At 37.7% G+C, this 12,197-nt stretch overlaps 2 protein-coding genes across 2 annotated transcripts; both read left to right on the plus strand.

Annotated features, from left to right (window-relative positions):
- The first annotated feature begins 1,946 nt into the window (after positions 1–1,946).
- On the plus strand, positions 1,947–4,548 carry LOC126624585 (uncharacterized). The gene is made up of 4 exons (XM_050293653.1): positions 1,947–2,230; positions 2,325–2,550; positions 2,645–3,659; positions 3,757–4,548. The coding sequence occupies exons 3-4, from the start codon at positions 3,303–3,305 to the stop codon at positions 4,291–4,293; spliced, it is 894 nt and encodes a 297-aa protein (XP_050149610.1). The 5' UTR covers positions 1,947–2,230; positions 2,325–2,550; positions 2,645–3,302; the 3' UTR covers positions 4,294–4,548.
- Positions 4,549–9,105: 4,557 nt separating this feature from the next.
- On the plus strand, positions 9,106–11,374 carry LOC126624583 (metal tolerance protein 10-like). The gene is made up of 6 exons (XM_050293649.1): positions 9,106–9,327; positions 9,414–9,526; positions 9,709–9,954; positions 10,259–10,339; positions 10,460–10,690; positions 10,870–11,374. The coding sequence occupies exons 1-6, from the start codon at positions 9,141–9,143 to the stop codon at positions 11,224–11,226; spliced, it is 1,215 nt and encodes a 404-aa protein (XP_050149606.1). The 5' UTR covers positions 9,106–9,140; the 3' UTR covers positions 11,227–11,374.
- Positions 11,375–12,197: the final 823 nt, after the last annotated feature.

Consider the following 12,197-nt stretch of genomic DNA (forward strand, 5'->3'; position numbering starts at 1 on the left):
GTGTGAGGGTAAGAGTGTGTTGCACTCTGTCCCCGTGTGTGTGTGTGTATGACTGTGTTTGTGTGTGAGTGTGAGTGAGTGTGAGTGAGTGTGTGTGAGTGTGAGTGTGTGTGCGGTGTGTGTGTGTGCAATGTGAGTGTGAGTGTGTGTGCAGTGTGTGTGTGCAGTGTGTGTGTGTGTGTGTGAGGGTAAGAGTGTGTTGCACTCTGTCCCCGTGTGTGTGTGTGTGTGACTGTGTTTGTGTGTGAGTGTGAGTGAGTGTGAGTGTGAGTGTGTGTGAGTGTGAGTGTGTGCGCAGTGTGTGTGTGCAGTGTGTGTGTGAGTGTGTAAGCAGTGTGTGTGTGCAGTGTGTGTGTGAATGAGTGTGTATGCAGTGTGTGTGTGCAGTGTGTGTGTGTGTGTGTGTGAGGGTAAGAGTGTGTTGCACTCTGTCCCCGTGTGTGTGTGTGTGTGTGACTGTGTTTGTGTGTGAGTGTGAGTGAGTGTGAATGTGAGTGTGTGTGAGTGTGAGTGTGTGTGCGGTGTGTGTGTGTGCAGTGTGAGTGTGAGTGTGTGTGCAGTGTGTGTGTGTGCAGTGTGTGTGTGCAGTGTGTGCGTGTGTGTGTGAGGGTAAGAGTGTGTTGCACTCTGTCCCCGTGTGTGTGTGTGTGACTGTGTTTGTGTGTGAGTGTGAGTGTGAGTGAGTGTGAGTGTGAGTGTGTGTGAGTGTGAGTGTGTGCGCAGTGTGTGTGTGTGCAGTGTGTGTGTGAGTGTGTAAGCAGTGTGTGTGTGCAGTGTGTGTGTGAATGAGTGTGTATGCAGTGTGTGTGTGCAATGTGAGTGTGTGTGTGTGTGAGTGTGAGTGTGAGTGTGTGTGAGTGTGAGTGTGTGCAGTGTGTGTGTGAGTGTGTAAGCAGTGTGTGTGTGAATGAGTGTGTATGTAGTGTGTGTGCGCAGTGTGTGTGTGTGTGTGTGTGTGAGGGTAAAAGTGTGTTGCACTCTGTCCCCGTGTGTGTGTGTGTGTGACTGTGTTTGTGTGTGAGTGTGAGTGTGAGTGTGTGTGCAGTGTGTGTGTGTGAATGAGTGTGTATGCAGTGTGTGTGTGTGTGTAGTGTGTGTGTACTGTGTGTGCAAGGTGTATGCAGTGTATGTGTTTGTGTACTGTGTATGCAGTGTGTATGTATGCAGTGTGTGTATGTATGTATGCACTGTGTGTGTACTTGCAGGGTGTGGGTGTAGTGTATGCAGTGTGTGTGTGTAGTGTATGTAGTGTGTGTGTAGTGTATGCAGTGTATGTAGTGTGTGTATGTATGTACTATGTTTGCAGTGTGTATGTATGTACTGTGTATACAATGTGAATGTTTTGTATTGTGTGGGGTTGATGCTGAATTGCAATTTGTTGTGGTTGTTGGTTGCAGAGAAGAGGAGCATAAACGGAAGGCTAAGGCTAAGGCTACTGTATTACAGGTGTCCTTTAATTTCCCTTTTCACATGCAATGCCTAGCAATGATAGCAATCCTCATACTAGTGTTCTTAGACACATGTTTATAGATGTATAAGAGTAGAACATTTTGAATATGATGCCTCGGGTTAATGAAAATTTTTTTTTTTTAACGCCACCTGTATATTTGTTGCCTCGGGTTAATGAAAATTTTTTTTTTTCAACGCCACCTGTATATTTGTTGCCTCGGGTTAATGATTTAGTTAATTTGTTTTTTGTTTTTTTTTTGTTTGGATAGATATGGATCGAAAGAAGCTTTTATTGATCTTATTGTTAGAGATGTCTTATTTGGAGACAATTTGTATTTGTACGATTCTTGTGGTGATGATGCTACGTGGCAAACAGAGACATGTTGAACGACCCACATTGACTAACCGTTCACTTATTAGACGAGAGATTAGTTTGTGTTATCTGAATGGTGTAATAGGGAATACTGATACTGAATGTGTTAACGAATTGAGAATGGATAGAAGGACTTTTGGCATATTATGCGACTTACTTCGTCAAGATGGGAGGGTAAAAACTGATGGTTTGGTGTCTGTAGAGGAACAGGTGTGTATGACTTTACAAATATTAGCACATCATACTAAGAATCGTAGTGTTGGCGGTAGATTTTATAGGTCGGGAGAGACTATAAGTAGGTATTTCAATAGCGTATTGCAAGGAATTTTGCGATTACAAGGTATCCTACTAAAAGTCCCCCAGCCTGTGCCTATTGATTCTACAGATGCTAGGTGGCGATGTTTTAAGGTATGATGAGAAATATTTTTCATTTTCCCTAAGCTTTAACTCTTCATTCCCTTTGTATAAATTAACAAAAAGTTTTTTATTTTTTATTTTTAAGAATTGCTTGGGAGCATTGGATGGAACACACATTGATGTGCATGTACCTGAAATTGACAAACCAAGATACCGAACAAGAAAGGGTCGAGTCGCAACTAATGTGTTAGGTGTGTGTTCAGGAGATATGCAGTTCATATATGTGTTTCCGGGGTGGGAGGGTTCCGCATCAGACTCTAGAGTGCTACATGATGCAATTAGTAGGCCTAATGGTTTTAAGGTACCAGCGGGTAAGACTATTACTTAGTCTCAACTTTCTAAGTTAGGTTTGGTTCTGTTTGTCAACTACAAAACACTAATAAGGTCTGTTTTTTTTTTCATTAGGTTGTTATTACCTTGTAGATGGTGGTTATACAAATGGTGAAGGATTCCTTGCACCCTATAGAGGAATACCTTATCATTTATCTGAATGGGAGGGACGAACACCTTCTAATAAGGAAGAATATTTTAACATGAAGCATTCTAAGGCAAGGAATGTAATTGAACGCTGTTTTGGCTTGCTAAAAGGAAGGTGGTCGATACTAAGGAGTCCATCTTTCTATCCGATAAGGACACAAGGTCGAATAATTACCGCTTGTTGCCTACTACACAATCTTATTAGGCAAGAGATGTCAGTAGATCCAATGGAGAATTTGCCAATAATAGAAGATGGACAAAATACAGAAGAAGGTGAATATGTTGGTAGTGTTCAATCATCGGACCAGTGGACTGCAATGAGGAATGATATGGCTCAGGAAATGTATAATGAGTGGAGAGCAATTAGGAACCAGCAACCGAACTAGCTATATGTTTTAATGATAACATTTTATTTTAGTATTCCTTTTTATCATGCATTTGTTAGATATTAGCACAATGATTGGATGATATGCAAATTAATTGGATATTATGCAAGTTGATTGGATATTATGCAAGTTGATTGGATATTATGCAAATTGATTATTTGTATGGTATTTTCCTTCATTAAAATATTTTTTGTTTAGGTATGGATAACGAAAATATTTTGAATGCTACTCAAGAGCCAAAAGGAAGAAGGCGTAAATGGGAAGCATTTGAGGAAGAAGTATTACTAGGAGTTCTTGAGGATTTTGTTGCTCGGAAGCAACGGTGTGACACCGGTGCTTTCAAACAAGGTACTTTGGTTGAAATAGCAAAAGCTGTCAATGTTTTATGTCCTCATTCAAATATAAAGGCAAATCCACATATTGAGTTCAAGTTGAAGAAATGGAAAAAAACATATAGTATGGTCGTTGACATGATAAACACAAGTGGATTTGCATGGAATGATGTCAAAAAGTGCGTTGAAGTTGACAGTGATGACGCATGGCAAACTTATGTGCAGGTTCATATCCTATTTTATTTATGCATTAGTTATATTCTTGCTCTTATATTTGTTACGCATGCTAAATTTTAGTTTTGCTATGTTGATATAATCTTAGAGAAATAAAGAAGCCGATGGATGGAGAAGCAAGCATTTTCCACTGTTTGATAGATTTGCATATATATTTGGAAAAGATCGGGCTACGGGTAATGTAGCCGAAACCCCTGCTCAAATGGTGGAGGAACAAAGTCATGATCATGTTGGTGAAAGTGATATTGGAGGTGATAATTTTGTTTCTTCAATGAACCAACAAAGCCAACAAAGCACCCCATCTGAAAATAGCCAAAAAAAGAGGAAAAGAGCTGTGGGAAGTTCAAGTGATGGAACCGAGGCAATTATCAGTGGACTGAAAGATTTTTATGTTGAAAGTGGGAAGAGGATGCAAATGGTAACTGAAGCTTTAGTTCAAGGTACTGCAGATCATACTGACATAGCTAATGAACTTGAAGCAATGGGTCTCTCTCCTATGGATCAAATTGATGCATTGTCTCTTATTTTGGATAAACCAAAAAATGTGGGAGTGTTCAGGGCAATCAAACCGGAACTCAAGAAAGTGTTCGTCCAAAGGCTTCTAAGCGACAACGCAAGGGGATGAGGATTTTTGCTAATGTTAACATGGATGTATTTTATTAATGTTAACATGGATGTATTTTATTAATCATACAATCTTATGTTATGACTTATAACTTAGCTTTGCACTAGTATTTTGGCTTATGTTAACTAGCCATTTTGTAAATTATGGAGATCTATTTTGGCTATTGTTAACTAATGTTAACTAGGATTTTCTAAATTATGGAGATCTTATGTACTTGTATTTGTTGAAGTTGCATGTATTGGCCACTATTATTTTTCTTCTGTTGGGTGATAGAGTTTAAATCAAGCTACATTTGTAAATTAAACCCAATTCTATTAGCAGGTAATAGAAACAAAACAATTGTCAATTTTTTTTAAGATTCATAATATACATGGTAAAAATATGCTCCAATTAACCCATATCATGAGATTTGTAGCATTACTCTATTACACAATGGCAAAAATTTGTAGTCCTAGTCTAAGCAAACACAAATCTGGTGAACAGTACTGTTTTTCTTATCCTGCTTCTTAGTCCGAGACTGCACCAAACGCTTCACTAAGTTAGTCCAGCTTAGTCCAGTCTAAGCCAGTCCAGCTTAGTCCCGGCAGCTAGTCCAGTCCAAGACAGTCCGGCGCAACAAACGCACCCTAAATGTACTACAAAATGGTCCATGGTCACTCTCCTTAGCTTCTGCCGGACGCTATGCCCTATCTGGCGACAACCCTTGGGCACTCAATGCAGGACTTTATTATTTTTGACAAAAAAAAAATAAAAAAATAAATATTGCCTATTTTGTAAGTAATGACTGTTCAAACTTGTGGTTTGTTTTAGGTTTTAACTGCGAAGTGCTGCCCATGCAATGAATCCATCAGTTCTACAGCTGGGCTTCGTTCGGACTCAATTAGCCCAATATCCAATCCATTCAACAAAGCCCAATAAGCTGGTCCAGAATTGTTTGGTGCCAGTGTAAAGATCCAATAGGCTCATTGTTGATCTTTGAAATTTGATCGAAGTTCTACTTTGTTCCTCTTCAACCCACTGCATTTCAAGTTCAAACTCTCTCCTCTTCTTTTTGTAGATTAATGTGAAATATCGCTTGTAATAAAAAAATATCCATGATAAACTCCTGTAATTTACTAAGTGTTGCAACTCAAAAAACATGTCTTCATTTTCTTCATTTTTTCTTGAGATAATATTAGGGAGATCAAATTTATAAATCAAATTCGCAGACCAGTGATGTGTCACCAATAAGAAATAAGTACGTTAATCAACATTTAATCAATAATCCAATCATCTACAATCACATCATTTGGTTTGTAAATTTGATTTATAAATTTTGGTATCCTAGTATTACTCTTTTTCTTTCCTTTTTCTCGATGGGAAGCGCATGAGTGACATGTGTGATTTAAGAGGAACGTTATAGAAGTGTAAAAGACCTCACGCATGGCTTTAGAGTTCTAATTTTGTCTGAAAAACAAAGGAAATAATTTGACTTGTGTGCCACTTCGGTCTCCAAAGCTCTAAAATACGTCACTATACATGTATCATGAAGTGTAGTATTTATCTCAGCAACAAACATAACTTTAAATTTTTCCAAGTTATGGATACACCTAATGGTGGCTCAGTGGTAAATAATAGATTGCAAGACTTTCTTCAAATTAAAAATTAGAGGTTTTGGGTTCGAAACCCATTGTTGGTGTGGAAGCTAGACTTGTGACCGGGAGAGGCTAAAATGTCTTCCGAAATAGATGGATCCGTGGCCCCTATCAATTAAAAAACAAAGTAAAAAAAAAGTTACGTATACACCTATACGCATGGACTCCAGGTCTGTTGTCCCCTAAATTATGTCTCATTTGTGTCTCCTTACTAATATTTTGACACATATCTTTTAACTTAACTTAAAACTTAAATTTACAAAAAATAATCCAAAATATTAAAAAAACGGTTGGGTTAACGAGGTGAGCAAACCCAAATAGGATTCTTCACCTTCTTTTAGGTGGCTGTTCAATGAACAACATTTCTGTTCAATGGGGTATGGGTTCCCTGCATATTGTGTTTTTAATTGGTTTTTATTTCTCTTTTTTGTTTTTTGTTTTGTTTTTGCTTTTCGCTTTTTGTTTTCCATTTTTCTTTCTTACCGCTTTTTTTCAAGGCGACGAACAGCGGGCGTTAAATGCGTTTGGATGTACTGAGCCTTTCGTGTTTAATGTTTCGTAAATCAAATATAAATGTGTGATACGAGTACCTTTAATGTGCATTGACCGTTAAATATGGTAGAGATGTATAATGAGGATTGCGTGTTTAACATTTGATAATCGATAATAAATGTGTGACATGATTACTTTTAACGTACGTCAACTGTTAAATTCGTGTGAGATTCGTTTTAAAAATGTGTATGGAGTCCACTACGAAAGTCACATGTATTAACGATTCATAAAATGTGGCATGACGATCTTTAGCATGTAATGACCGTTGTGAATCAAGCTGTGAAAGCTAAATGTACTACAAAATGGTCCATGGTCACTCTCCTTAGCTTCTGCCAGACGCTATGCCCTACCTGGCGACAACCCTTGAGCACTCAATGCAGGACTTTATTATTTTTGACAATAAATAAATAAATAAATATTGCCTATTTTGTAAGTAATGACTGTTCAAACTTGTGGTTTATTTTAGGTTTTAACTGCGAAGTGCTTAGCCCATGCAATGAATCCATCAGTTCTACAGTTGGGCTTGGTTCGGACTCAATTGGCCCAATATCAAAGTCCATTCAACAGCCCAATAAAGCTGGTCCAGAATTGTTTGGTGCCAGATAGTGCAAAGATCCAATAGGCTCATTGTGGATCTTTGAAATTTGTTCGAAGTTCTACTTTGTTCCTCTTCAACCCAATGCGTTTCAAATTCAAACTCTCTTTTCTCATCTTTTTGTAGATTAGTGTGAAATATCGTTTGTAATAAAAAAATATCTGTGATAAACTCCTATAATTTACTAAGTGTTGCAACTCAAAAAACATGTCTTACTCTTTTTTCCTAGTATTTCTCTTTTTTCCCTAGTATTACTCTTTTTGATAAATTTTGATATCCTAGTATCACTCTTTTTTCCTTTTTCTCGTTTAAGAGGAACGTTATAGAAGTGTAAAAGACCTCACACATGGTTTTAGAGTTCTAATTTTGTCTGAAAAACAAAAAAAATAATTTGACTTGTGTGCCACTTCGGTCTCCAAAGCTCTAAAATATGTCACTATACATGTATCATGAAGTGTAGTATTTATCTCAGCAACAAACATAACTTTAAATCTTACCAAGTTATGCATACACCTAATGGTGGCTCAGTGGTAAATGATAGATTGCGAGACTTCCTTCAAATTAAAAATTAGAGGTTTTGGGTTCAAAACCCGTTGTTGGTGTGGAAGCTAGACTTGTGACCGGAAGAGGCTAAAATGCCTCCCAAAATAGGTGGATCCGTGTCCCCTATCAATTAAAAAAAGTCAAAAAAAAAGTTACATATACACCTATAAGCATGGACTCCAAGTCTGATGTTCCCTAAATTATGTCTTATTTGTGTTTCCTTACTAATATTTTGACACATATCCTTTAACTTAACTTAAAACTTAAATTTACAAGAAATAATCCAAAATAATAAAAAAAACGGTTGGGGTAACGAGGTGGGCAAACCCAAATAGGATTCTTTACCTTCTTTTAGGTGGTTGTTCAATGAACAACTTCTCTGTTCAAGCTTTCTGGTAGAACTCGATGACGGCGCGTGGCTTCTTGCTGGTAGGCGGAGGAATCACCAGACATGAATCGGTCCAAGCGTAGGTTAGTCTGCTAGTGGTGGAACTGGAAAGTGAGATTAATAAACAATTCCCAACTGAAAGGTGATCAAAGAACTCCATGCTATGAATCAGGTACACACACACACACACACACACTTACTTATTGAACCATTTATAATTTTCTTGCTGAAAAGGAACAAGAAAATTTCTGACGGCGCATCCCACAAATTTCCAAAGTCCTCCCAAATTCGTCTTCTCAAAGTTTCCGTTTGTTTCCCGAGAAAAGGAACAAGAAAATTTCCGATGGCGCCCAAAGCTGAGAAGAAGCCCGCGGAGAAGTCCGCCGTGGCAGAGAAACCCCCCACCGAGAAGAAGCCCATGGCCGGGAATAAGCTACCAAGGAGGCCGGAGCCGCCCCCGGAGATAAGAAGAAGAGATCAAAGAAGAGCGTATATATACGTGGATTTTAAAAAAAAAATTTAATGTTAAATAAATAAAGTTAACAGAATTAACTTAAAAGACATGTGTCAAAATATTAGTAAAGAGACACAAATGAAACACAATTTCGAGGAAAACAGACCTGAAGCCTTACGCATACCTCTCTCGTCACATAAAATGAATACAATAATGCAAATACATGTTGGTTGACAACTCCCGACACAAGATCTTCTCCCATGGCATTAGAAATTAGAAATATATTCTCATCAAAGGCACTTTTCACGCACACCGAATGCCCCAAGTAGGATACCATGGTTCCTTCCACACATATTTAATATAGACTAATTAAATTATAGTCGGTACATATTCTTTACGAAAAGTCACCTCTTAGAGACGAATTCACTTGAATAAACTAATCTCCAATCTCTGAAAACTGACATTGAAACTATTAAGAGTTTGTGTAGCATCTGACCAGCATTTTACATGCTTTATCTACCGATTTAAATAGCAGTTTAAAGTTTCTAAAATATTCTTTCTTCACTTGGATTAGTTTACAGTTTAGTAAAGTAAGCCGTATTTGTTTATTTGCCTGTGTTTTTCTTTATATATTGAGCTGCAATTCATTGTCTTCCTAGCAAACTCTTCTGCTGAGAAAACATGGTGGCGGATCTTCGAACAGAATCTTCGGATTACCGGACCGAGCTCTTGTCGCCGGACGCGACGGGAGAGACTGTGACAGTGCCAACTGAGGCATCGTGGAGGCTCAACATGGATGGATTCAACCTTCCAGCTGAGAGAAGCATGGATTCTTACTTTGGCCTTGGCTCTTTTGTAAACTCATTAAGTAAGCTGTTAAGTCCTTTTCTCTTAAGTCCCCTTCGTATTATCAAACTCAAATTAGCATTGAAATTCTCTCTAATTCCATCGCAGGGAGGCAGAGAAAAATTGCGCAATATTACAAGAGGCAGAATAAACTTCTCAAAGGATTCAACGAGATAGACTCATTTTCTGAGATGGGTTTTTGGCCTGGAAGTTTAACACAGGTTTGTCGTTAATTTCGTCGTTTTAGGCCAGTTTGTCAATCAAATTTGCCCGTCACCTTGAATCCAAGTTCAAATTCCCCTCCCTGTAGATTAAAGCAATTTAGAAGATCACTTTAGGTTTAGAAGATCGTTTCAAGCACAAGCTTTTTTCTTAATTGTTGCATTGAATTTTTTGGTTTCAGGATGAGGTGAACCAACTTGCAAGAAATGAAAGGATGGCAATATATACATCTAATGCGGCTAACTTGGTGCTTTTCCTGGCAAAAGTTTATGCTTCAGTTGAGAGCAGATCTTTGGCAGTAATTGCTTCAACTTTGGATTCTCTCTTAGACCTCTTGTCCGGCTTCATTCTTTGGTTCACTTCTCATGCAATGAGAAAACCGAATCAGTATCGGTACCCGATTGGTAAAACCCGGATGCAACCTGTGGTAAGTATAGTCCTTCTACTATACATCAATGCATATCATAAAGTGCCTTTGAAGTGGATCCCATTCATCCGTTGAATTCCTTGTGCTTGTAATCTTGAGCGAGTTGTTCTGCCATGTATTTCATATACTGATGTACCTTTCGGTGGTTAGCAATTGAGAGAACATTGGAAATTCAATCTCATGGCACTGAATCAACAATAAATCAATGATTTTGTAGGATTATGTTCATGAGAATATGAATCCTAATTTTTCGGACAATTAGTTCTAACTTTACTTCATGCACTAAATCTCAAATGCGTTGCAGGGAATTGTTGTTTTTGCATCTGTAATGGCAACTCTTGGACTACAAATATTGTTCGAATCTGGGCGGCAACTTCTCACAAAGGTATTCAAGAGTCCACTAGTTGATTGTAACGCAAGAAATCTTAAGCGCAAGATATCGAATGAAATTTTTAGCATCACATTTGTCGATAGGGCGATTATAATAATTTTTTTTTTCATGCAGACTCAACCTGATATGGATCCAGTGAAAGAAAAGTGGATGATTGGGATAATGGTGTCTGCAACAGTTGTGAAGTTTGTGTTGATGGTGTATTGTCGTAGATTCAAGAACGAAATTGTTCGAGCTTACGCTCAAGATCATCTGTTTGATGTCATCACTAACGGAATTGGTCTTGCAGCTGCAGTTTTAGCAATCAGGTTTTACTGGTGGCTTGATCCTGTTGGAGCTATCATTGTAAGTAATCAGCCTATTAACTAATTAACACCTAATTTTGTTAATTAGGCCACGTATCTGCAATACCTTGTTTGTTATCCTTGAAAATCCGAACAAAACACAAAGATGAAAAAGTACTTAGCCCTGAACTATTTTAAGGCAACAAATGTAACTGAGTTTCGAAACGCAATGGGATGCAGATTGCTTTGTACACAATGGGGAATTGGGCGAAAACAGTGATGGATAATGTGTGGTCACTGATAGGGAAGACAGCACCAGCAGAGTACTTGGCAAAATTGACATATCTGATATGGAACCATGACAAGGAGATCACGCACATTGAGACAGTGAGAGCATACACTTTTGGCTGCAACTATTTTGTGGAGGTTCACATTGTCTTGTCCGGAGACATGTCTCTCAGCCACGCACATAACATCGGAGAGACGCTTCAGGAAAAGATCGAAAACCTTCCTGAGGTGGAGCGAGCTTTCGTTCATGTCGACTTTGACACTACTCACAGGCCTGAGCACAACAATGCTAAGTTAGCACCATCTTGATCAATAAAATCAGACAGGAAGAGTGGAATGAAGTATGTACTTTTAATTTGGTGCTATAATTATTGTACAAGGGTTGTTTTAGGTTTTAAACAATATTTATTTTTAGTTTTGTTAAAGAATCAATTCCAATGGTTGAAGCTTACTGAAATATTTATGATTTGATTGATTGTAAACAACAATTTGTTCTAACACTTTATTGTTTATGAGATTTGAATTTAATATATCCCGAGTAACATGGAAACCGAGTATTTAAGAGAGAGAGAGAGAGAGAGAGAGTGTTTTGTATTTTTAACAAAAAAAGACTCATAAGTTCAAACTTGTTTATTTTAGATTTTTATTATTCAATTCAATTAACTGCGGCTACTTAAAATTACGATCTAATGATATTCCTCTTCACTTGTATGAGAGAGATTTTAGGTTCAATTCTTGGCAAAAGAGAATTTGAACCACTTTATTACTAGTCCATTGTGAGACTAGCTCACACTTCCCTTTTAGTGTAGATAATACCATTTGTTCAAAAAAAAAAAAATTAACTGGGAAGTGTTTAGACCATGCATCAATTCATCAGTTTCACAATTGGGCTTCGTTTAGACTCCAATGGCCCAATCTCAAAGTTCATTCAACCAAGCCCAATAAAATTGCTCTAGATTTGTTTTGTGCCAAGGTGTAAAGATCCAATAGGCCCATTGATGATCTTTTAAATGTGGTCGTAGTTCTACTTTGTTCATGTTCAAGCCACTGCGTTTTAAGTTCAAACTTTTTCTCCTCTCTTTATTGTAAATTAGAATGAAATATCGCTTATAATAAAAATAAAAATAAAATCCGTGTTTAAAGTGTTGCAACTCAAAAACATGTCTTAATTTTCTTCATTTTTTTTTCTTAATGGGATTAGTACATGAGTGGCATATGTGATTCAAGAGGAACATTATATAAGTGTACAACACCTCACACATGGTCTTAGAGTTCTAATT

Source organism: Malus sylvestris, chromosome 5, assembly GCF_916048215.2.
Source record: "Malus sylvestris chromosome 5, drMalSylv7.2, whole genome shotgun sequence".
NCBI classification, from domain to species: Eukaryota; Viridiplantae; Streptophyta; class Magnoliopsida; order Rosales; family Rosaceae; genus Malus; species Malus sylvestris.